This window comes from Phoenix dactylifera, chromosome 6 (assembly GCF_051530095.1).
Source record: "Phoenix dactylifera cultivar Ajwa chromosome 6, Ajwa_hap1_PhDact_Kaust_v1.1, whole genome shotgun sequence".
In the NCBI taxonomy this organism is placed as follows: Eukaryota; Viridiplantae; Streptophyta; class Magnoliopsida; order Arecales; family Arecaceae; genus Phoenix; species Phoenix dactylifera.
In genome coordinates, this window is record NC_143195.1 from 1,248,481 (window position 1) to 1,276,034 (window position 27,554).

Sequence of the window (27,554 nt, forward strand, 5' to 3'; positions counted from 1 at the left end):
AAAATTTGGTACAATTATGTCATCCTCTTTCTGTGCTTGGACAAGAGGCGCAAAAGCAATGGCACGAGAACAGAAGGAAAGTAAATAAGAAAGAAGAGAGATGCTATTCCATCTTCGCCAGTCAACTGATTCCCAAGTGGTCGATATCTGGAATGGTCGAATTCAATATTCATCTCCCCTGCATCATCCTCCACAACACCCTCGTCTTTTTAAGAAACAAATCTCTTCGCATCGATTCTTTTGCGCTTTTTTAAGCTCCGAGTGCTGTGATGTGGTTTAGCTACTCATTATAAAAATATAAAGCCGTTGCATGCTACAAGCCCCAATACCAGTTTAAAGAGCATACCAACTGATGGATTTTGGATTTGGTTCTCGGTGTCAAACCCTAAAAAGCGCTGCGCACCGGTGCACATGGGACCGGGCTAGTTTGCCTGGTTAGTGATGCCTCCAAAGTTTTCAGAGGAGTACTATGTGCACCACGTGGCGGTGCATCACACACCAATCACAGCCATTTGTTTCTATGGACTTTATTCATCAAGTGCTCGTCTCGATACACCGCTGCAACAACAAGTAGCTGTGATTGGCTTGTATACTGTATATAAGATATAATTTATTCTATCGGAGGATCCAGTTCGATCACCATTTATCCACGAATTACGCACAATGACGAGTTCTTGTCCAATCACCCTCACTGTGCAAGGTGAATTGGACCCCTCCAATGTCTGACAAGAACTAGAGTGGATTTGGTTTCGCATCATATTCGACATACACGTGCTTGCACCTCAAAATGTTATCCATCTTTGTAGGTACTTGCAAGGGAACAAATGAGAGTGGCATTGGAGATGAAAAGCTTAGGGATAAAAAGCAGAATTCCTTGCCACCCAATTAGGTATAGCTTAGCTTTTGGAAGGAAGAGGCAAGTTCATGGCCATAAATAAACCCTTGCATCCTTTGTTCTATTATTTTGTTGGATAAACCATTGTTCCTTTTCCTCCCATGTTCATTTGTCTCAGCTGAGATGCCAACACTTGGCAGGCACTGTGGGTACTTTAATGGCCACCATTTGAGCCTTATGACATCGTCGGGTCCCTCCCTCCGTTACCCTGCCTCACAATTCGTTCCACATAACCTCTCCTTAAGTAATACCTCCTCTAAAACAAAGAAGGATGAGAGAGATTACTAGAACTGGTTTGAGAGAGTTAATTACTAGCAAATGTAACCATTCTTAATTCTTAGAATGTAAAAAGATTATACGTGTTCGTGCCTGTATATATTCTTAAGTTATTCAAGTAGATCTTCGTTCAGATATTGTCAAATTTAGATTGGCTGATAGAAGTTACACATTAATAACCAGAGCCGATTCTTTAAAATGTTTACACATCAATTTTAATCTATATATCAAGCGATCAAAAATGATAGGATACATGAATTAAAAATTAATTTTATAAATTATGATGTATATATATTAAAATATGAATAGTTTTGATGATTAAATCACGATAAAACATAGCATTTTGTTATTAACATCGTTCATTTTCATATAAATCGGGTAAGATGCTTAGACTACGTTATCTTGGGAAGGTAGAATGCTAATGGAATCCCACTAATTGTGAAGCTGACGATGACCTCCAGGATTTTTTTTTGGGAGTCGAGAGGTTGCAAAAATTGTTACTGCCTTCTTAGTTGGGTTTGTTGGCAAGTACAAGCATGACATGTTCCGATCACTTTGGCACCCCCCACCCCACGCAGTTGAAACAGGAGTTTAAAGTTTTTGGAGGATGGGGTGTGCCCCCAAAGCAATCAACATCAGTCATGATGTCAAATCTTGAGAGCATGAGTGCTGCAATCCATAAAAACGGTTGACATAAAGTAAGAAATATAGTATAAAAATAAAGTTGATATCATATATCAAGATTTTTACATAATTCATGCAAAACCTAGGCTACATCCATTGAAGGAGATGGAGGCTCTCTATATGTGATAGAGAGTAGTACCAGGGCAAATTAAAAAAGCCCATCACCTAAAAAAAAAAACTTTCAATTTTTTTTTAAAAATATATATTTCAAGAGGTATATAATAACATCAAACAATATTAATAATAGTAATAAGAGAAGCTTGAGAATGGAGATACAAATCTAACGCCAAGCTAAACCGAACCAAGATGAATGAATGGATCTTCTTCTTTGCTTCTCTTTCTATCACCTTTTCTTCCCTTTCTCTTTCTTCTCTTTTTTTTCTTTTCCTCTCCTTTAATTTCTCCCTCAAGCACAGGCACACCTCAATGGGATACTATTTTTGCACCAACTACTATCATGATGCCATACTTCACAACAGGTCACCACCTCCTTTGTAAGTTTTTATATCCAAAATTTAATTTAGATCAACATCGACCAAGATTTTGGAAACAACTCATACGTGATGTTTGGTGGATTGTGATATTGATGTCGGATATCTTTCTACCATCAGGAAGCAGCTCAAGTCTTGTCTACAAGCAAAGTGATTCCTCCCTCTTTTTGTCATTGCTACTTTTCTTTTTTGGGTTACATATATGTATATCATGATCATCGATCAAATCCTGCTCAGAAAACTTTCACGTCCTTTTGCTTCAGGCATTAAAAAGAACTTGGACATTCTTCTAACCAAAAATATGCAAACAAGGAGACATGATCTTTCTCGTTGTCCAAGCCAAAATCCTCGACTTTCCAATGTGCCAAAAGTGAGTTAGTTTGTTCTTTTTCTAAATGCAACCCAGCTATATCTTCCATGTGAAAGAAGGATCCACCTTCCTTCATGAATCCACCATTGGATCATCCTCCGCTTGCTTTGAGAAGATCTATATAAGCGAATCAATGATGGAGTTCAGACTGCTTCGAGAACTGTGTGGTGAGTGATCCAACGGCGGATACATGCGAGGGAAGGTGAATCCTTCTTTCAAGCGAAAGATACAACCAGATTCTTAAATAGGAGATATAGAAGGGCATCTTTTATCTATGTGCAAGAGTCTGATAAAAGAAAATCATGATTAAATAAAGAATACCAGTAGAAAGAGTCAAGAGCCGAAGCCACTTTTAACTTCTCACTGCTGTAATATATGTCAACACACATAAAATAAAACATCATAAGTTGAGGATCTCACAACCGAAGGAGCTTCCCACAATCAACCACCAAAATATGAAAGAAATAGTCATGATAAATAATCAAAGTTTTTTCCCTGCAGCAACTCGTTATCCATCAGGGCCAATCCTGTAAACTAGCTGTGTTTCAACTTTTGTGTGGTATGCTCCAAATCTTACCCTATACAAACAACCAGTAATTGCTGCGGATCCGTGCAATTCAGCGGAATTGAGGATGGCAGCGCATGGAAGATCATGAGCAACTTTCAAGATACTCAGTAATCATCGCCTCTTGAAATGACTTCTTTGCAAGTAGGTCGAAGCAAGATGGTGTGCTCAAACTGTGATACATAGCTTCCCTTCACGTCACACAAAGGTGGATATGGCTGCAAAAGAGAGTGCATCATCAAGGAAATTAAGAGTTATTCTTTAATATCCATGACAACTGACCAACCCAACTTCATATCAGAAGCAGCAAATAACTATATTCAAATAATGTATGGAAACTTTTTATATAAGGTCATACTGGGACATGTACATATCCCAAGGGTGCATTTGGATCCTGGAAAATCCATGATATTTTATGATGTCCATCTGATGAAATCCCAAAGACATCTCAATATCATGATATTGAATATTTCTACCAAATCATGTCTCTCCTTATGTGCAAATCTTTCCATTATTGAGTTCTCTCTGACAGCCAAACACCTAAAAAAATCTCAACTTTTTAAATTCAGACATTTCGAATCATTGAAAAAAAATCATGATTTTTGAATCTAAAACCTCCAAATGCCAGCCTAAACTTTTAAATTTTATGACAGTTTCGAGGGAAAGCTGGAGCAGCAATATATGAAATTCAGTGTCATTAATCAACAAATGCGGAAGCAAGATCTCTATCACAAAATTCCTTACCAAGTTTTGGAATAGTGACAACAATCTAATCTGAATAAAATGAACTAAATAAATATAAGATTTGCATATTGGAAGCAAGAAAAGTGCAAGACAGCAGGAAGGAAAGTAAAATTCTTATTCTTCTTCTGTAAAATTCTTGGCAAAGGTCCAGGTTAAGACACTTCTCAAATAATGTTACACCCAGTGCGCTACATTCCTCATTGACAGGGCAGCAGATACTATATATAAAAAAGATTATAGCTTTTATAATCTATGGAAGAAAAGTAGTCAATAGAACATGTAAAGCATCAACTCATGCTTTGTTATTAGTTAAGCACAATGATGGTAGCAAATGATTAAACAAAAAGAAAAAAGTGACATAATCGACTGCAGTGAAATTAAAACTGCACATCGAAATTCAAATATCAAGCATTAAACATAACTTGATTTGAAAAATAGATTATAATTACTAGTTTAGGTAGGGAAGTGATGAAGACAACTACAAGGGCCATCCCTTAAGTACCTCTGAGAACTCATTTGACCTTATTCTAGAAATTTAAGCTTTTTATACCTGCGTCAAGCTAAAGTAATTATTCTTTATGTAAACATAAAGGAATCCCATACAGTTTCCACCACCAGGAAGAAACATTTGTATCGAAGGGAGTTAAGTTTGCCCGTACCAAGTCAGCAAGGTTTTGAAAAAATAATTTATCAATAATTGATAAATTAAAAACATGTTATAGGGGCATATTGATAATTCAAAAGCATAAGAATTACAAGTACATGTAGAAAGACTAGTGATTTCTTCCACTGCAATGGACCTATAAATAATACAGAGGTTTTTATCATCAATCAGATAGAAATACTAGCTGCTGACACGTCAGGAAATCCTCAATGTATACCATATTGATAAAATAGAGATGGCCGACAATATTAGACCAAGCTTTAATGCTCAACTGTACAAAATGACAAAGGTGAAATGCTTTAAATTAGTCAAAAGCAATAGTGGACTTGATGAAATTTAATTTCCTCAACCTATATCTCTATCAGCTAACTATTTACATTTAAAGCCACAGTCATAATTACAGCAAGCTTCACACAATCAAGCCAAAACAATGTCCATGATGCAGTAAAAACACAGGTATGCCATCATATTTACCTGAACTATACCAGCATCACACAAGTTCTTTAGTGCCATGAGATATTTAGTCTCTCCAATGCGGTCTAAGTAGCGCCGGCAAAAGGCCAACGTTGAAAAATTCTTGTTGATCGTTGCAAGAAGCTGCTTTGCTCTAGGTAACCTTAATGGTATGTGTCCTGCCTCAAAATTTTTCATGTAATGGCTGCACTCGAGGTCCTCCCTGACATATCCTTTCCCTGCAAAACAGCACATCAGGTGTGTTAACACCTTCAAGCATATATTATCTGTTTGAGTGCAAGTCCATGTTAGGCTGCCACAAACCAAACATTTTGTTCACCAGCAACTTTCGCATCAGTTTAGATTGAACTTGAGCTTATGCTAACCTAATTTATGCCAGAATTCCAAGCTGACACTGATTAATTGGAATGGTGGTTTAATTACATAAGAATAAATTAATTCATGCTAATAACTACATATCAATTACTATTAAATAAATCCAACGGGTCAGAATATTGGCTAACTATGAAGAAAGTTCCTTATCTTTGGGAGTTTAGCTTACCCACAAGATAAAGTTGGATGGATGTCTAGTGCAGCAACTTAAAAGCTCAGATGTCAAGTTACAACGAGGGAATTAATGTACCATCTTACCTGTTGATGCAAAAGTCTCAATTGCAAAAAATTCACCCTCCTCCATCTTCGTTTGCTCTCCACCTTTTACAATAGGAACAGATTTTCCAGCATGAATTTGATATGGCCCGATGCTGTGTCCATTCAGGTTCCGTACACTTTTAACTGGCAACAAGAAGCAAGGACACATAAGCAGATTGCACATATTAAAGAACAAAAAAATTGCTTTGACAATTCAATATCATCAAAATAAGGCAACAGATGACTGATAGAGTTAAGCTAACATAATCAAGTTAAGAGTATAGGCCTGCCACTCATCAATTTGAAAATGATGCTATACTCGATATTAGTGAAATACAATGCTTCTTATATGACATCAGATGCAGGAATGAAGTCTTACACTCAACTGCAAATCATGTCCTTCATACCAAGAAAATTAAACAAAAAAGAAAGATCTAAGAAACACTGTCGACATCCAATAATTCACAGCAAGCATCATACAGAACAATGAAAACAGTATTATATGCTATAGTAAATGTCATACCTTGGTACACTTTTCCATTAATTTCAACTTCATATGATTCCATAACCTCTTGGATTGCAGCACCGACATCACAGAGTCTTACATCTACTCCAGATTCCTAGACATGTAAATGTAAGTATAACTATTACAATATACAATTAAGACGTCATTTCACACTGAAAGTTCAGAATATTCCAGCAACTTCACAACCTATAGAAGTTTCCTTTCATAAAATTCAGAAATAACTCCGAAACATTGCAATGATATAAATGCTGAGCAGCCAATATCAGATTGAACAATTTTAGAATACTGTAGTTTCTTAAACCCTCCCTATTTAGTCATATGCTGCTTATATTAACTTCCTACTGCACATTTAGCAAGATTCTATATCTAACCACTTGGCATGATATGCTTATGGTGCTCCACCAAAATGTGACTTGGCAAACATAAGTAAGGAAAGAAACAGTGCTGTTAGTGGATATTAAAAAATAAATGTCTTACAAGGAAGATATTTTTTTCGTCCAGAATAACCATGCTAGATAGCTTTATATTGATTACAGACATCTAGCAGACCTTTGCTATGTATATTTTATTCTCAGCAGAATATCGTCTCCTAAAAATCATTTTTAACATGCTTTAACACTTCTGCTAATCATCGTTAAAAGAGATAAAAACCACATCAAATAAGTAACAGCACACCAGAAATTAGCATCAAATAACATAATTACAAAAAAGATGAAGTTCTCAAATGTAATGGAAGTCCAAAAAATTCAAATCAAATAAGCATTTATATCAATGCGCATTAACTTTTATGCTTGAGTATCACAGCAAATGAGACAAAAGCTATAAAATGGAGTTACTGAGAAATTCTAAGTTCCAAGTCATTTCATGTCAATATATGAGATCCTATGGTAATATGCTTGTATAGCAAGGTCATGATACGACTTTGGTACTCCTGACCACCAGTACTGATGCATGAATTAAACAAAGTTTAACAATATAGAACTGTCACATTTGCTGTTTACATCTAAACAGCACTTTAGTGGTTTTACAACTTTTGAGTTCTCGAATAAGAAGACAATTAATAAACATCAAAGTGTAGCCGCCAACCCTTAATATTCCCAAAATGGAAACGAGTGAGATTTGTGGTCTGTCTCTGCACTTGCAAGTTTATAAGATGGTCTTACCAAAATCCTCCAGTTTGGTAAGATATTGTTTTTCGTATTAGCGAGTTTATGGAGTGCATTTTGAATGAAATTCTATTATATATAAACTCACCCAATAAACAGTGGAATACTCCTAATCATGCACATGGAGCGCAATGTTTATGACTACAAGCTTTGCTCATCTCATGAGCACATGCAAATAGACCCAAAATGCACCTGTTCATAAATGCCTTTGTATATAGCCACCCAAACACCCTGGCCCCCCAGCATAACCCAACTTCCCACAACCACCCACTAGCCAATCCAACTCTAACCTACCTAACTCATGCAGCCACATGCCCACATCTACACAACCATCATAAAAGGCATACTCTCAATCTCAAGGTTTGCCATACCGGTCGGTACAGCACCGTACTGGATGTATCAAATCATACCGGTACCAAATCAGTACAGTCTCGTACCGTAAAATATTTGGTATGCCTTGCTATCTCATACCATACTGTATGCTGACAATATAATAGGATGGTAATAGTATGGGATCTAGTACGGCAAACTTTGCTCAATCTTTTCACAGTCTAGTCAATGAACCCTTCTTCACAAATAATCTGACAAGGTTGACCATGGATGATCCCACACTTGCAGATAGTAACTTCAAAAGCTTCATTTTACTAATGATTTCCAAAAGGTTCTACTCTGTGTGGCCAGTTGGTGCATGGTGGTGCTTGATTGAGCATTTCAACCTCAGAAATAGCCCCAGTGAGCTGCATTGCAATCTGGCATGTCATTGCACCATTCTTAGTTTTGCTTGTAGCCCACTGCACATAGTTGCATACTTTTTGCCACACCATCACTTGCTTGCTCCCGCTGTCCTCTCCTTGACTAAGATTGTTTGGCTCATGGATAATGCACATGTATAAATTAGGAGTTTTGCCGTCTATGGTTTGTGGTTATTGCAATTGTGTTTTTGTAGCAAGGAGGACAAGAGCTAATGATTAATTTTGACAATGGAGAATGACTTAGTTTTCTTCATCTAGAGCAAGGCAATATAAAGTAAATGCAATGCTGGTAGGAGTACCCATGGAAATTAGTTATCAAGCATAAATCAATCACTTATATGAGTGGGAATTGTTGAGAGACAAGAATATATTTCTAAATTACATGTTGTAAACGTGCTAATATAAAGCTGGCAACTTACAAGTAAAGATAATTGTAAGATTCTAGGGAGAAATTATGACTAATGCTATGTGCTACGTAGGATGATGTTAATAGCTCCAAGAGAATGTCAGAAAGGAAGTTTTATAAAAGTAACAAAAATATGCCCATAGGCAACTTCAAATAGAAGCTCAACATAATGGTTTTAAGTTCCTGCAGAACCCAAAATCTGAAATCCAAAATTTTCAGTTTTATCTGGAACTGCCACAAAACCCAGGCCAATATCACAGTTCTGGCTCAAATTTACTTATGCTGATTTATTTTATAGGGCAGGTTATGATATTATTTAGTCATTGTTTGTTTACTTGAATTTAAAATACTGCTTAAGTTTTACAAATCTATAGAAAATTGGGAGCATCTGAGAGTTTGACTAGAGGAAATTCAAGAGAAATATAAAATATTTGAGGTTTGAGAGATCTAACCAAGAATTTGTGGAGTAGATATGCAACTCTTTAATAATGTTAGTCATAAGATTTGAGCTACAATTTAGGGCATTTAACTAAAATTCTCCTCTGTAAGGTGTCAAGTTTCAAAATCTAAAAGTTCAAACTATTTCTTTAATTCATCTCTTATTGAATTTTTTGATTGAGAATCTTCATGGATAAATCTTGTAGATTACTCAAATCTGGAGTTTTAATTCAAGTTCTTGCAAAGTTAAAAACGTCCTGCACATGTGGCGCATGTAGGGAGAAGCAATATTGGCTGTGATTCTTCTTGTTTTTATCCCTTTTCTGGGTTAAGGCTTCAAGCTTTGCACGCCACTTCAAGCCTAAGAATTATATATAGTACTACAATCAGACGTGTGATACATGTGATGGGAGGCTGTGATCTTCTATTTGAAAACTACAGACCCCAGCCTCAAGTGTAAGATTATATTAAGGAACAAGTGATGCAGGGCCCACACCAGCAGCTCTTTTCTTCCTAGAATTTTTTGGTAGATATAAAAAAAGAGGTTAGCACTTCTCTCGGGATTCATCATGGAATACATTTTTTTCATCTTCCTCTTCCATGCAAGATATCTAATGCATCTTATCATTTTTTATATATTTTAATTTTTATATTTCTATCAAATTTTCATTCATAAACAACCAAAACATACAAACATCCCAAATAATAAAATATGTCTGAAAAATATGATGCCTGCTATAATGTCTCAACTTCTTGTACATATTATATATGTACGTACGTATGTATATATATATATATATATATGTATGTATGTATGTATATATTCTCTATTTTTCTTTACAGTATCCTAAGTCCTAACTCCTCAAATTGGCTTTCATCCCTTATTTGCTAAAACTCCAAAAAGACTCAAATTAAAATGATCAGAACTACAAAAATCGAAACCCAGTCCAGCCAGCAAAAACTAAAAATAAAACCGAGTTTTCAAACCATGCTTAAAAGCAAAACAATGAGATTCTCAAGATTGCCTTGGCAGTAGACCTTCTGAATTTGAAAAATGAAAAGGAAACTTCAAGCCATGTTATGGAGAGAGGATGGAAATGATATCGGAAATAAAGTGAAATGATCATAAAAAATGCGAGAATACCAAGGAAACCTAATACTTGGATTGATTGGACTTCGTAAAAGTTGTGTCAGCCCAACTTGGGTACATGAAACAATGAGATCGATCAAACTATGACATCTTGGTTCGGCATGAGCAAAACCAAACCAAACAAATGATAGAAAAGAGAATGATGGTCATAAAAAATGGGAGGACACCAACAAAATAGAATGCTTGATATGACAGCATTGCGTCAACTCTGCTGAAGTACATGAAGCCATTAGGTTGACCAACGTTTGATTCAACCTCATGACATCTTTGGTAGACATGAGCAAAACCAAGCCCAACAAATGATAGAAAAGATAAGGCATAACGAGGATATGATGATTTATAGACCTAATGCTGGTGTCATTGCATGGGAGAGCATGAATCATCTTGTCATTGGTCTTGGCCATTGCTAGCATCAAGTGAGGGATATGGATTTTATATGTAATTTAAAAAATATTATGACATAAGGGAGAGAACAAGATGAGTGAAATAAGAATAGTAGAATACTTATGGTATGTTCAGCATTTCTGCCATGAAAACTCTACTAGATTAAGTTCTGGGCCAACAGCTAACTCAACACTAAAGAGTCATGTTTTCACAGCTTGAACTACAAATAATAATGATCTCAATGAAAGAATCATAAAGTTGGCTGAACAAATAAGACAATGTCTATTGCTTAGAGTAATAGTTATTGTTGCATGCACAACACATAGATTGCTACACATTTCCAAATTGATGGCCTGCTAAAGACATATAACTTTGAACTGCTAAAATACGTTCTCTGCCATTGCATTTGGCACTTGTTTACACATTTACGCATGGTTCGCCGTACCGGTCCGAACCAGGCGGTACGGAATGTACCATACCATATCGGTTCGTTATCGGTACCCGATACAAGTGACATACCAATACCACCGAAAAGATTCTTACCATACCATACCGACACCGTGCTAGTATAGCACCGGTACGAGGTCTGGTACCAAGACAACGAATCTTGCATTTAAATACAGTCAATATGAGAAAAATAACTTTATGAAGAAAGGGTCAGCTAAATTTCCAAAGAAAGAGAGCAATGCAAAATGAGGTGTAGTCAAATACCTTAACTCCAGTATTTGTAGCTTCCCTTGAAGCCTCAAGCAATGGATTAAACATGGGATTAAATGCCACCGTAAATGCACAATCAACTATATGACCTGAAATGACAACAAAATGCCATATTCAATTGGTAAAGTGAACAGCCACAAAAATTGATTACAAAATCATATTTGTGCAAAAGAGTTAACATATGAACATTACAAATGTGGCCATACAGAGATGCAGATGTAGATCGCAGGAAAAAAGTGAAAGAATACATGGGTATTACCATCAACTTGGGTTCCAAAGTCTAGCTTCATCACATCATCATACTGCAGTACAGTTTTGTCACCAGAGTTTGGAGTCCAATGGGCTGCAACCCTAGTTAATAAGAGGTAGTTTGCTCAGTATCATTATGAAAGACAAAACTATTAAGATAAGGAAGACGTCAAAAAAGAGTATTAGTGTATTACCAATTTAAGGAACATCCTGTTGGAAAAGCAATGCCTGCTTGAAGACCGTTCTCCTTAATAAGTTTCCGAACCATATCTTCCAAAGTTTCACACAGGTCGGTCATTAAAATTCCAGGCTTTAAAATACTCCTTATATATTTCCGAACCTAACCATACATTACAACAACTATGATTCCTAAAATGGACAACTTTGATCAACACATGCTTTCAAAGGCAAACTAAGCGGTAAATTATCATGACATTCAGATAATCAAATGTAAATACACGTGACCATTAAAACCCAGTAATAAGAAATCTAACCTGTCTATGAACTTCTGCTGCACGGCGAACTGCATTATACATGGGTTTTTGTAGCCGCTCCAATTCCCTCTTTTCTTCAGAAGTTGTCCTCCATAGGTTGCTAGTAACAAAACACTCCAAATTACTGATGCAAAATTTGAAAAGGAAGTGCATTTGAAAGTGTGGTAGAAATATAACTTCAAGCAATTGAGAAATGTCACATATATAGATGCAAAATATAAGGAATTTTTCCTAGAAAATACTACTACAATTTTATTTACCAACATGCCCCTTGAAAACAAAAAAGCACAAAAAAAGGTTGAAGACTTCAAAAAAAAACAGGGTTCCAGGCTTAATCCAGAATCTGCCTGCCTCCTCCGTCCTCCATGTTTCACTTCTCAAAGCTCTCTCTCTCTCTCTCTCTCTCTCTCTCTCTCTCTCTCTCTCTCTCTCTTCCCACTTTAATTTTGAGGGCACCCAAACCCTCAAGGAAATGAAGATAGTGCACCATAGACAATAAACCAGAGACCCTCCCTAAGGGTCAAAACTTAAAAGAACAAAGAGGTGGATCTCAGTTTCTTGAGTGTGCCTCACCTTATGCTCTCTGGAACCAAGAATGTTGTGGTGTAGCTCCTCTTTGTATGAACTAAACTCCCCTCAAGTTGTAACAAATAAAGATGCTCTCTCAAGCAGCATTTTACATACCGAACCTTGTCAGGCAGCACGCAAACCTGGGTATGGTACCGTTATGGCATGGGACTCAATACACCCCATATCAACATGTTACGGGTGTTGTGCTGGCTCCAACAGTGTACCATGTGTTAGTATGGGAGATTACTATATTATACTATCCAAGGCCTGATACCAAGACTTGAAACATTTCTCCGGAGAGTTTTTGTAATGTGTATACTAATGTTATTGCAATGATTATCTACTTTCAAAAGCAAATCTTTGCATAAGTATCATAGTGTTAATCAAGTAAAACACAAATTATCATTCTGTCGATAATTCAAACAAAATTCACCACTCTTAATAGCACCTGAAGAATGGATAGAGAAGTTAAAGTATGATTAATTAAAAATGATTTGAATGTGATCACCAACAACTAAAGAATACAATAACTTTAATATTAATTTGTTGATGCCCTTTTGGGCAGTAGCTTCTAATTTTGGTCAGGGATCACTGTTACTTCTCTTTATTTTCTTTTGAGGGCTTTGTACAAGCCCTACTTTGATGGAGCATCCCTAGTTGCTACTTTTACCACTGAAAGAACTATTTCCATTCACTTAGGTAAAGTGGGTGTTCATCTAGAGCATGAACAATGATGTTAAGGTGGATTCTATGTGGAGGTAGCAATGTCCGTGTATGTGTGTGAGAAACAAAGAGGATAGGAGGTGAAACCAGGCATGTTGGAGACTTGCCCCATCCTTTAAATGTTATTTTTTATTCCCTTTTTTGGTTCTCACGATAAAAAATTAGGGCATCTCCTTTTCCATTTTCTAACATGGACAGAATTGATGCAGCAATAGCAACCTTGAAATGTAAATAAATTATATGCCATTCTTTTACAAATAAAATTTAAAAATAATAATTTTAGAAAATTTCTCAAAATAATTATTGAATATTTTTATTAAAGGACCTTTAAAGGTTGAATAAATTATTATTAAGCAACAAACAAATTTTGAAAATGTAAATACAAAACCTTACTTCATCTACTAGGGTTTATAATAAAGGCAAAATGCATGAACATAGGACTTGAAACCTCATTATCACCCTTGATTTTCCATCCCCTCTCTTCCACCCAAAGGTCTAGCTTAATTGTGGATACAACAATCCTTAACAAACATTTTCCAGGATTGACAGCAGACAGATGATAAATCAATTTAACCTAGAAATCATTATCTTTGACCCCTCCATGGACCATCACCATTTCTCTCTCCATAACACCATCCTATCAATAACCCTTGTCCATCTTCCAGGAAATTAATTGCACTTGCATCAACAAAAAAATCTCCCTTGAAATTGCATAATTTGTAGATGACGATCCATGACAGAGTCCATAATTAAAAGATGTTTAATTAAAGAATGGTTACAATCACCCCTCACCCTTCCTCTGTGTCCTTCCCATCATGTCTATAGGTATACATGTTCATAATACAACTAAGTGCAAATGCCTCTAACACAATAAGGAAAGAAAATGGAAATCACAAATCAACATTCAACTACTGTAATATTCACATCAAGTAGAGCATGTCTTCTCCATACATGTATACTAATTTGCAGCACATGTTGTAATCATCTATTATAATATACCATCATGCAAACCAATTAAGTATGCAACCATTCAACCTCATTCCTGACTTCATGGTATCATAGTAGTTAAATGCCCGATCTATTATTCTTTGTCAATCTAATTTCCTCTTTCTATTGCACTTTCCTTATAGCATCCACCTCTCATCTATTTATTCTTTCATTCATCTTTACTTGCATAAATTCTAGTAGAGGCCTCATGCCACAACCCTCCACCCCAACTCAGTTTTTTATCCTTTACCAGGAAGCTATACAATCTAGGTAATGAAACAGAAAATTCCAACGACTTCGCTAATTCTCTAGTGGTTCAAAGATAATGAGCAACCATGTTGCAGTACCAAAAAATATTCCGAAGCTAAAATTCTTGAGGATTTTTTGGTTCCTTTCTTCAAAGTTGGATGTAACTCATACAACTTAAGGAAGACATATGGAGTCTCAAGTTCTTTGTTAGCAAAGAAACATAAACATTAGTTCAGGTAGAAATCAGTAAATGGGAATCTTTTTTATAAGTGTTTTCTGAAAACTCAATATAGAATGAGGTTTAGAATTTGAGTACAAGAACTCAAAAAACCATAAATCTAATTATTTTCCTTTGTATTTTTCACATCTCTTCTCCATTCCCTTGCTCTATACATCAAATAGATATATACTAGAATGGAGGCCCTGCTTGTGCAGAGCTCTCCATTTCGCCACATGGACACCAAATTAATAACATTATTAGTAGAGCTCTTTATTTTGAATAATAAATAAGGCTCTTATTTAGTATGGTTCTTTATCAATATATAACAATATAATATAATTAATAAAAATCTAATTAACTTATTGAACCATATTAAATAAAAGAACTTTTCATTAGCAGCACTAAATTAATACAAAAATTAATGATATTTTTAATAACCATATTTGCTTAATATATGTTAATGTTAACGAAAACATTTTTCGTTAGTACTATACCCTGCCCATATCCCTCTTCGATCATTAGATTACACTAATATTTTATCAATTTCTATTGCAATTTTATGATGATGATCTTACTTGAAAGTGAAAATAGAAGCACAAATGGCCTTGCTATATTGCATTTAAATATCCCCAAGATGCAATACTTTTGTATTTCCTATTATACGCAGGTTAAGATCATGATCTTACTATTTTATAACAATATATCATTTTATTATATCAATAGATATACATATATTATTATAATTTTGTATAGTGATAGTATATCATGATATTAACATCAAAACTTTATTTTAGAAAATAATGAGACTCTTATACCTATTATCTTATTCTATTTCTATTATCTATGCTTTTATATCTATTCTATATTGCATTTCAATAACAGTTAGAAAACGGAGAAATAACTGCACCTCGTGCATCGCGTAGGTTATATTCTAGTTATTCTAGTATTCTGAATGCTATTACTATATCTTCAAGTTCATCACCTCAATCACCTTGTACTTAACAAATTAATTGGCATTTTACTAGAGTTTCTTCATTCTCTTCTTGATAATGTGCACAAGGATTGCCCTATAACACATCATGTAAGCAAGAAATTGATGCAGAATTAGACTCAAATGCTAAATGGAAATGAATAAGATGAAAGCAAGGTATATTGGTTTATAAGATTAAATAGCAGCATGCTTAATTAGAATATAAAAACATTTCCTTGCAAGGTGATACTTCACACACTTCTAGACAAAAGAAGCAACAGATACATCAACAAATCCTTCTAGTGATCCACATGTTAAAGTGTACTGTGACTCATACTATTGCACCTTGCCAACTAAAAGCCCTCACATATGGATGACTTGATTCGACAAACTGTTGCACACCAATAGTATTCTAAACTCCAGTGAATCATTGATCTTCAATAACGGAAAGTTTCGCTTAGTAATAATTCCAATGATCTAAATTCATCAAATAGATGATGAGAATGCCTACTAAAGGCTCTGAGAAACTAAGTGGATTTCCTAAATTTCATATCAAAGATATTCCTTCAGTTTGATCAGGTGCCAGTTTTATGTTGAGGCTAAGTGTTGCATGGCAATGCGAATCTTTTATAAAAGTCAATTGTAGAGTTTTGGAGAGAGAAAAGCTACCTCCAGATTTGGCGAGAGGAAAGCTACCACTAGAATGTAAAGAATTTGAATGGCCTGTGTGTTAGGGATGGGCAATCAATACCAGCACCCAACTAAGCATCAATATTCAGCTATCCACTTCCATACGCTGTAGTGGAAGCAAGAACAACCAAAAAATGGGTATACCCACTTCCAGGTAATCAAAATAGGTAGCATTCATCAGCTGCTACAAGGTTAAAAATTTATAACTTCAGCATGTTCGTAGGATTTCATTGACAAACACTAACATGAATTGTAGATGAACAGGAATTCTTCATCAATAATAGATAACCAATAATAATAGCAGAAATAATAAAAAAGAAATTATGGAAAAGCAATGAAATTCAATAATCAGGTCAATGAGATTTAAAAAAAAAAACAAAATCTTTCCTGCCAAGAGAGCATATGAAGAAATATATATATATATATATATATATATATATATATATATATATATATGTTGTTTATGTGATGCTATTTACAAACAATAATCTGCAAGAAAATATGCTTACTCATCCTTATACTGTTGGATTTCACCCTCAGGAAACTCCCCAGAAGGGAAAAGTTCATCAACAGGGATTGATGGTGGATCAGTCTGCTGAAGAGATTCTTTCTTCTTTCTGTAAAGGACGCGGAAATTATCAAACACATGTCGATGTGGAGCTTTAAACATTTAATAGTAAGGTCACACAGAAACATGTACTTGGTTCTGCTTTTCTTCTTCTTCTTCTTTGTAGCTTCTGGTTCCAAGATTTATGAAAACCAGGTACCAAACAATGCATACAAAATCAGTATTGTATTAGTTCAGAAAAGACACATAAGAATCAAAATAGAACATCAAACAGATAATTAAATAGCATCTACAAACAAGGATGTGATCATAGACATCGAGAAAGTAAACTCATGCAATATTTGACATTCTACTATCTCTGAAGCACGAAGCTGAAAATCTGGATTCAGGAAATGTGATAATTTTTTTATCCCAAGAGTTAGGCATATGGATTTTCATGCATAGAGTTTTCAATGGAGAACAGTTTGATATAGAACTTAGTCATCATTGTTGCAAATAAGCCCTCAGACCACCAAAGTGTAAAGCCTGCTTCTTTATCTTTGCCAACAAGAGCAGCATCATTTTCTTAGAAAAAGAAAAGAAAAAACTTCAGCACATTAACCCTATAACAATTAGGTTAAAATATCCATGATTATCTCTCAATTCTTTTGTATAATAGATCCAAGATAGCACAATATCTATTGGCCGTCCAATTGATTAGAATGTCATTTGAAAGTTATCCTACTTCAATTGTGCACGCTTATCCTTTGTTTTAGTTTGAATGGTTACACTGTAACATCTCATGCTATCCCACAATCACTGTGAACTCACCAAATTGAAACCCTACCCAAACCAATCAAAATATGAATTGGATTCAGGCTGGGCATCTAGACCCAACAGGTTGACAAAATTTGTTCCTCTAATGGAAAGTAAGATCTACGTTGTCATACTCTCAGTCCAGCTTAGAGAGCCAATGGTCAAACTCCCAACCTGGCCAAACCAAGTCTCACGCTCCGATTTTTGTTGGTTAAATTCAATAAAAATAAGGATTACTCGGTTATTCAATAGGATGGATTTTTACTGGGTTAGTATTGACTACATGCTAGTACTTTGTATTAAGCAAAATCTATTTTCTTAATTCTACCTTGCTTCTGCTTTTGCATAATTTTTAATCTAGTGACCCCTAGCTGACCCAACCCCAAGAGGTTTAGTTATGACCCAAACCCACGAGGTTTGGTTATGGATATGCATTTTCCACCAAATCAAAATCCATGTTAATTTTGGTTGACCATTTTCCGATGCATTGAAATGACCTGTCCCAAACCCAAACCCAAACCAACCCTTCCAAATGCCAAGTCTAACATAAGTTTCATATAATAACTTCTCAAGAACAAAATTATGTATCATGGAGACTGAATCATAAGCTTTCTCAAACATATAAAATATTATAGATGACCTCATTTCCTCTTTCCACTAATAGTCCGAGACAACATAAAATCATTATGTTGACCATCCTAGCATAAAGCAAACTGCTACATGGTCCAACTCTTAGTTTTTATGCCTCTTTTTATCATCCTCTTCAGTACCTTCATCGAATTATTTCGACAATATTCATCGCAACTCACATGCCACTATCTCAGTTTTCTTCCATTCACTTCCATGCAATTGCACATAAAAACCTGTTCCTCCAGCATGTTTCTCATTTAAAAATTTCCAGATATACTCTTCTTATCCATCCTACATCTCAGCATAATTGCTAAAATTTTATACACAAAATGGGATCAATTTATTTAAACTCTTTTTTCCAGGATTTCTTAACATCCTCGCTTTCTCACGTGCCTAGCCTATCATATAGATTATTTTAACATGGATAGTTGGCTAACTAGATCCCTCTGTCTCCTTAACATTTTGAACCTTCGAGTTTCTTTTGGTTCTTGTTCTTCTATGCCTAAGAAAATACCTGATAGTGATCCATTGAATAGAACAAACTTGAATGCGAAATGCCACATGATGTTGGATATTGGCTTTCCAAATTTAAGCGCATCAGGCCTAGCTGCCTAGGCAGCTCCTATTTTGTGAGTAGGCTACCCAGAAGATGCCCAAGCAAACTATCTAATCTTCATTGAATTTGAACTTTTGTCATGCCTAAAAAAATTTACTTGATACCCTAAGATTTGAAAGAGCAATGTGAATCAAGAACAGCCATAAATATACTCTTGAACACTTTCAAAAGGGAGTCACCTAAGCTTAACCCCTCAACTACCCAATTAAGGTGTAACCATCTAGGTGGCCCTATATGCGGGTCAGCCACCTAGCAGGTGCCAAGGCAAACCATCTCGGCAGGTAGGGACTTGAATAATCATTTAGCATGAGTCATACATTAGGCTGGTTGGGTTGGAGAACAGGGAATGCCACCAGTCATTTTAGGTGGCTCCGAACGCCTTAATTACAACTAAAAAATATCTCTAACCTTTTATTGCTTTATCTATAATTTAGTATCATTTGCTAGAAACTTGTTTCAATAACTTGAATTATTAAGATTTTTCCTATGACTGAATTTCTATTATATAATATATATATATAACATAAACATGTCACATTATAGCAAAATAGGTCTTCAAGCAAATGGAGGTGCTTTATTTACCATATATTGCCCTTAATTATTTCTATCTTATTTCTAATTCTTCTCATTATTTTATATTTTATACTTTTCCCAAAGAGATGATCGAAGGAGAGTGAGCCGTATAGTGTTTTTAATATTTTCTATACATGATCTGCCAATGATCCCACCTAAGAACCTACTTTCATGCAAGTTTTAAGAGCTCACTTGGTCATCTGCATACTGCAAAGCTTCGCCAAACCAGTACCAATACGAGTCGGCGATTGACACAGTATGGTACAGGTCCGTACCGTACCATTCCTCAACAAACCCTTTTTTTGAATTTGTTGAACTGAAATTGACAAATGGTAAAAAAGAAAAAAACAGATCTTCTATTTCAAAACCAAACAAGGTATCCCTGTTTCGAAAATAAAACTAGGGAGGCTCGGAAGCCCTCTCTCCCTTCTCTCGGATTCACCAATACTGACATCAATGTGATTGGACGACCTTTGATGGTTTCGTGACAAGCGAGAGATTGAAGAGGTCAGATCCGAAGGAGGTGGAGGAGGGGGAGAGAGAAGCTGGAGCCGATTCTGAGTCGATCCGCAATCATCTTCCACCGAAGAGACAATATCGAAGCCTATTTTGAGCCCTCGCCTTCTAATTTCTCCTTCAAGGATCGAAGAGAAGCTATCGAAACCCTCATCTTCCGACTCCGAGCCCTCATCCTCCTCTCTCGCATTGAATTGGAAGGATTTGTGGATGCCTCCAATCGAGCCTTTGAATAGTGCCGGTAACTAACTAGTCTAGTTCGACACATTCCGAACCAATCAGTTCAGCACGATTCTACCAACACTACTACAACTACTTATGTAAGACTACCTTTGGATGTGTTCATTAAAAAACATTAAATTATAGAAAAAAATGTGAATATAAGCATTAAGCATACAACCTGACAAGCCTTCAGAAGTTGGGCCATCTTCCCGCACCTCTTCATCATCATGTGAAGGAGGCTGAGAAATAACAGCCTTACTATTGCCAGCAGCAGGCTCTGAACCTTTAACATCTAATGTTTTAATCTTGTCCTCCTTAAGTACCTGCACAAAATAAAGCATGTCTAAAATTAGTACAAGCATAAAGGCCATAATGTGGCTTCAACAAGCAAGAGATAGAGAGGGTGAAAGCTATAACAAGATACTAATGTTGATCAAGACAACAGTTGGAAAGCTTCCATAAACAATCTTAATACTTTTAGAAGGCATGATAATTCAAAGATACAGTGTATCTTTTTTTTTTGGTAAATGAGTAGGAGGGGAGGGGGAGGGACCAGCCCACCCGCGTAGCAGCCCCACTACTGGGCCCCCCTTCCATCAGGAAATGTTCGATACAAGTCGCAGGTTTCGCGTGCCTTTCCCGACCCATGGGCTCACACCACTGGGCTCACCGCCTCACGTGTGGGTACGTTACCCCAGCGCCACCTCGGTACAGATGGAAAGAAAGCATATCCACCAACGAGCCGTCCGGGTGTGGGGCATCCGGTCCCCTAATTTAATCGACGTCCGCACGTTTCGAACTCGGACAACTCGGGTAGAATTATCGCCCCCTTACCACCAGGCTACTACCTTGCTGGCGATACAGTGTATCTTTGAAGACCTAGGAACTTCATCTAGTTTAAGGCAATTAAACATCCAGTAGATGTTGAGAGAGCAATCATATAGAAAAGGCTTCAATAATCTATAATACGGGTTAGCATTTCAATCGCTATCCAATTCCCTAAACCCACATGTTTACCTTGATTGTTGGGTCAACAAGTTGGGTATGGATCCAGTAAAGCTAACCAACTAGTAGGTCAAGTACAATTCCAGACTTCCATTAATTGGGCTATGACCTGACAAATCAATACTCCACTTATTTGTACTAATTATTATGGATTTATTATAACATACAAACATTACAAATATTAAATATTATATTGAGGATTAAAATCCCTAAATCTAACCTTATCCCCAACCCTATCTAGCCCTCTTCATGACATCAGCTTATCTCCCCTATCTTCTCGCTTCTCTACTACTATCTCCTCTCCTCTCGGCCCCCTCTCTACTCCTCTCCTCCCCTCTCCACACTACTCCCCCCCACTCCTCTCCTAGGATTCCTTGCCTCCTATTTTTCTACATATCTTCCTCCAAGCCTCACCATGACACTATGAGCTCACCCCAAACCAAGCTATCAATTGCTTCAACCTCGCTCTACCATCATAATCTTATACCAGGCACTAAAAATTTCACCTAACAACAAGAGCTTGTTTCACCTTACCCCAAGACAACTTTTGCTCTCCATTGCAATGTCAACTCCTTTGTTGTCTCCACCTACCATGGTGACCTCGCTCCTTAATGTCTCCACGACTCCACCTATCATTGATATCTCAGCCCACCTTGCTTCCATTTCTCTAATTGATCCTACCCCTGCATACATCAATCCACGCCACTTGTCATCAGCTTTGTTGTGCCTAATCTCCCTTTTGTTTTCCCCGCCATCTCCCTTTCCTTTTTTGCTCCCCCATTTTTCCCTTCTTCCAATGACAATTTAAGTCAACTGAGCAAGGAGTCAAGTGCATGTCAAGCTAGATTGGCCATATCCAAGATGCCCAACTCAAGCCAAACCTAGACCAATCCAGCCCATTGACAACCCTAATCTACACATAGAGCAATTTAACCAGCATACTATAGTCTCCATGGCTAAGGGAATTAATAAGGGTTTAGATAACATGGATGATACTCTGGATGTTTTGGAATCTAGTGTAGATGAGGTGATTCAAGAATTTAAGTTTTGGAGTGTTGCTTTGTTGTGGATGGTAATTGCAAATGTTAAACATTTGATACAAAAACTTATAATTTATAAAGTAATCAAGAGTTGGGTTTGTGTCGAGAAATTATGGGGAAGTAGACCAAGGTGCCCTACAAATTTAAATTCAATCAGAAAAGGTTTAAAGATTTGACTTCACAAAACTCTTTCAAAAATTTTAAGATATATGTAATAGAATTAGTGCCGGTTGGATGAAGTGGAGAGGTGCATCCAGAATATTATGTAAAAGGCGCATATTCTGGAGACTAAAGGAAAAATTTCATAGAACAATAACAAAATAAACCATGTTGTACAGCTCGGAGTAATGGGCAACAAAGTACATGAAAAGTTGAAAACAAGTTGAGTGTAAAAGAAATAAGAATATTAAGATGGATGCATGATAAAATTAGAAAAAATAAATTAAGTAATAAATATATTTAAGAAGTCATATATGTTACACAGATTAAGAATAAAGTAACGAAAAGTTGATTGAGATGGTATAGAAGTGCAATAACGACAGATTAAGAATAAAGTAATGAAAAGTTGATTGAGATTGTATAGAAGTACAACGACGATCTGAGGAAACTTTGGTAAGAGGACTTTGGTTGTGTTGAAGATGGTAAGAAAAGAAAGGGTAGACCCAAGATGATATAGATAGAGGTTGCAGAAACTTCGAATAAGATAGAGATAGCCCTAAAACTTGGCAAATGGAGATCAACAAAGTCAACCCCAAAGAAATAAGGAAAGGCTAGATGGTCATTGCTATCATATAACACTATCTCATCTATTCACATGAATATGTCTTATTATCAAATCTTTAATATTTCAATCAGATCTTTAATTGCACCATTATCAAGTCAAATACTTTAATTGAATTGGAATTTTAATGGTGCCTTAAACTCCCTACTCTACTGCACATGGGTATACATACTCAAAGGGGGAACAGAAAGTCCACACCGTAAGGGACTATTAGAACCTACAATAGCTTATATCAACAACAAATTTCTACAAAGGTGCACCTAATTGGCATGCCCCATGACCAAAACTTTGATGACTACTTTCCATAGATCCAATAATACCATCCATTGTTTTGTGCCCCTGCCAGATCCACACATGACCACACTTCCAATGCCATGATCCTTGCCCGTCCTAATCGGGTGCATGAGATACTACTATTACACCGGTCTCAATCATTGTTCGTTGCTTGCCTTCCTCTAGATCCATCTCCATACTAGCACTTCCAAAAGTAATAGCCAAACTGATTTTAATTAACTTTTGGATGTCAAGGTGGCAATTTTAAGTTTTCATTTGCAACCCAATTACCAAACTCAGACCTGATTTGTTAGGTCCGGCAGTCAAATAATATTCCCCCTCCCCCATGACTCCTCTCCATCATCACCTTCCCCCTACCCTCGTTGTCCCTCTCTAATAGATGATTTTGCTCGCCATATCAAGTTTAACTCACCATCATGGCACTACCCTCAAGCCCTCCTAATTTGGCTACACCATAACCTTACTCCATCATCTGCTCAATCCCTCCTCCCTAGGGGTGGCAAAATATGACCCGACCCGCCAACCCGACCCGTGTTCGACCCGCCATAAACAGGTTTGGGTTTGGCCTAAACAGGTTTGGGTCGTAAACAGGTCGACCCGTTTAACCTGTTTATTAATTGGGTCGGATACGGGTTTTAGATGTCTGACCCGTTTAAACCGTTTAACCCGTTTAACTGTTGGGCAGGTTAAACAGGTCTAAACAGGTTAAACAGGTTAAACAGGTTAAACAGATTAAACAGGTCTAAACAGGTTAAACGAGTCTAAACAGGTCGGGTTGGGCAGGTTAAACAGGTTGGGTTGGGCAGGTTAAACATGTCTAAACAGGTTAAATGGGTCAGGTTAGGTAAACAAGTTAAACAGGTCGGATCGGGTTAGGTAAACAGGTTACCTGTTTATTAAACAGGTTAAACGGGTCGGGTTGGGTTACCTGTTTAATAAACAGGTCAGGTTCAGGTTGTAATTTCTGACCTGTTTAATAAACAGGTCGGGTTCAGGTTTATGATTTTCTGACCCGACCTGCATGTGACCCGATCCGTTTATGATCTGACCCGACCCGATTGCCACCCCTACTCCTCCCTGATAATAACTCCAACCACACACCATGACCTCACTATTTAGAGCATTACTAACTTGACTCCACCCTTTTGGTCAAACCTACTAGCTTCTACCATCGTCACACCAACCGCCACTAGTATGGTCTGCCGTATCACCCAATACGGGGCGGACCATACCGTACAGAAAGAAAATCGGTATAAAACTTAACTTTGAGTCAGTACAAGCCCTGTACCGTCCTACACCAAAACGTATCGAGGTGTACTAATCTTACTGAGACATACCGAGGTATGTACCAGCCCGTACCAAAGCATATCGACCTGTGTCGAAGCGTATCGAAATAAAAATTGAAAAAAAGATTAGAAAGCTATTTCGATACAAAGGTGTATTGTGTCGTACCATACTGTATCGAACCAATATGATACCGATACGGTACCCCGATACCAAAATTGCGGACCTTAGCCAGTAGCCTTGTTGCCTAATCTCTCTTTTTCCTTTTCTCTCACCCCTTTCCTCCTCATACCCTCTTTCATTCTTCCCCTTCTCCCATGAATTGTGCTTAAGTGGATCTAGCTAACTTGCCAACAAGTTTGATTGAGCTAGGTTGATCCACCAGCATGCCAAGACAGGTGCATGTTATGTTGGATTTATCTTATTAGTGATGCTTAACCCAACCCATAAAGACCCCTAATTTGTATCTTCCAGGAATCCATTCTTAGGTTCAATAAGATGGTATTATCAAAATTAAAACATCACCAACTGAACCTAAAAGTTAATAGGCTTTTGACAATGTCATGGAATTAAACATATTTGCTTCAATAAAACATCACAAGTAGAAGAAAAAAATACTAAAAGCTCAGTTTGACAACAAAACAAATGAAAAGATAAGAATTGAAGGAAATATTCTAGTGTTATGATAACACATTGTTGGGATTTCAAGCTAGTTATGAGTATAATAAAGGCATGCCATCAAAGTTTCCAATGGCACTATACAAGCATATAAACGCAACATGTTTCTATTTTTCGGTGTGCTAAAATTATAAAACAAATTTGAGTGGCCCAACTACTTTTTATATTACTCTATATTATGCGAACAACATTAGCTTATAAAGAAGGGTCGATATAATTTTTTGAGAAAAGATGCTCATATACACAAGATAATTTGATCTACTATGCTAAGATCCAATAAATTATATACCTAAATAGTTATTCTGTATAAAGCATTTTAGTGAATAAAAATTGTTTAAATACTAACTTGGGATTCTTGACTTTGCCCAATATGTAGTCCTTTCAAATCATGAACTGCCTCCCCCACCACTTCTGTGTCTATCCCCGCCATATCTTCTTCCGTTGCAACCTTATAATTTTTCAATTATCAAACCTGAATATTAAAGGATACAAAACAATGTATCTATCACAAGGAGATCACACAAATGGAATTTAAACAATAAACCAAAGATTCTGCTTTTTAAGTAATACACACAAAAAAAAACCCATCAATTTTATAGACTATGATGTCCTTCAGGACAACAAAACTAGCACCACTAGTTTGAACTTAATGCCCACAAATAGGAATACTCGCCAATAGAACTAGAAGTGTTGGCAACCCAACTCAAGGTGAACGAAGCATTGGAACAACAAGACACAAGTTCCTAAACTCAAGCCAAGATTGCTGCTGTTGGTTTACATTAAGATTGGAGGGTCATGCGTGGCACACATGATCACAAGCCTAATTATTTATAGGACATATAATGCACATTTCAGATCTCCCAACATGTTGTTACAAGATTTTTTTTTTTTCCAAGTAACATCAGTAGATTCTCAAGCTCCTTACAAACTAGGAGCCAATTAAAAGGAATAAAATCATTGATTAATAGAGTTTTACATCAACAATTCATATATCTTAAGTAACAATTCCAAAAATTAAAAACAGAATAGTTCCAAAATTCTTTTTCTTCGAATCTAAAATGCAGAAAGTAATCATGTTTCTTAGAATCTGAATCTGAATAGAACGTGACACAGTGTAACCAGCACTGAGTAATACAAGAGGAAGAGGAAACACTGTTTATGGCATAGCAATTTTTTGCAGCATTTACGCTGTTCACTTAGAAAAATAAAAAAGAATAAAAGAAAAAACTTGAGACCGGAGAGTCGGTATTTTTCCGATTTGATTCACCTATGACGGCTTAATAATTATGCGAATCTCGAAATATGCCGAGAACTGAAATAACATTAGAGAACGGACTCATGGAAGATAAGAAAACGTTAGGACAAGTAATTTAATAGATTTCACTGCAAATCCCAAAGAAACTAATCCAACACATGCAAAGAAACATCTCAGATTCTACAATCCTGAGAAAAAATCGTATCTCAGATCGTAAACCTCGTCCTTAATCGAGAATTTCTAGGGTTACAGCCTCTAAAACGAATCGGATTACAAACCCTAGATTCAATAAATTAGCACACCAAGAAGAACAAAAATAGATTTTTAATTCAAGAAGGAAAAGGGAGAAAGGGGGAAAAAAAGAAGTAGAGAAGCCTCGGATTACCTCGCACGTCCTCTGTCCTTTTCGGAAGTGGGCAGTGGCGGCCGGCAGCCCATGGGAGCATTACCATATATACGAAACTTGGAAGAGGGGGCAAGGGGGGAGGCGGAGTTGTTGAAAATCACATGTGCAACCAGCACAGCGAGGCGTCTTATGCAGCCAACCAAACATTGCCACGTGAGGAAGGGCCGATGCCTGCTATGGATTACGTAATGGACTATATAATTCAAGCAAGCGCATGGCGCGTGCTAACATGCAAACAAATTTGATGGTGTTATATAAATCTTAATTTACAAAAAATATTTTATTTCTAAAATTTAGTTTATAAATTATTTTTATCCTATAATCTTTCTAGATCAAAAAAATTTATAGCAAAATATTTTACTAAAAGTTAGAATAACCTTACCGGTGACCATAGTAGCTTACTATCC

General features: G+C 36.5%; 1 protein-coding gene across 7 annotated transcripts; it reads right to left on the minus strand.

The window, feature by feature from the left end:
* Positions 1 to 3,006: 3,006 nt before the first annotated feature.
* Positions 3,007 to 27,265, minus strand: LOC103712997 (methionine aminopeptidase 2B-like). Of its 7 annotated transcripts, none has more exons than XM_008799739.5 (13): positions 27,127 to 27,265; positions 25,833 to 25,958; positions 20,583 to 20,727; positions 17,185 to 17,218; positions 16,994 to 17,101; positions 12,076 to 12,175; positions 11,776 to 11,921; positions 11,592 to 11,683; positions 11,327 to 11,421; positions 6,317 to 6,413; positions 5,794 to 5,937; positions 5,164 to 5,381; positions 3,007 to 3,499 (listed from the first exon to the last, which is right to left on the minus strand). In XM_008799739.5, exons 2-13 carry the CDS (start codon positions 25,914 to 25,916, stop codon positions 3,389 to 3,391), a joined length of 1,374 nt encoding a protein of 457 aa, XP_008797961.3. In that variant the 5' UTR covers positions 25,917 to 25,958; positions 27,127 to 27,265; the 3' UTR covers positions 3,007 to 3,388. The 7 variants fall into 7 exon arrangements, with proteins under 7 accessions (XP_008797961.3, XP_088579186.1, XP_008797959.3 ...); XM_088723060.1 differs by having other exon boundaries at positions 12,076 to 12,199; XM_008799737.5 differs by having other exon boundaries at positions 17,185 to 17,221.
* Between the last annotated feature and the right edge of the window lie 289 nt (positions 27,266 to 27,554).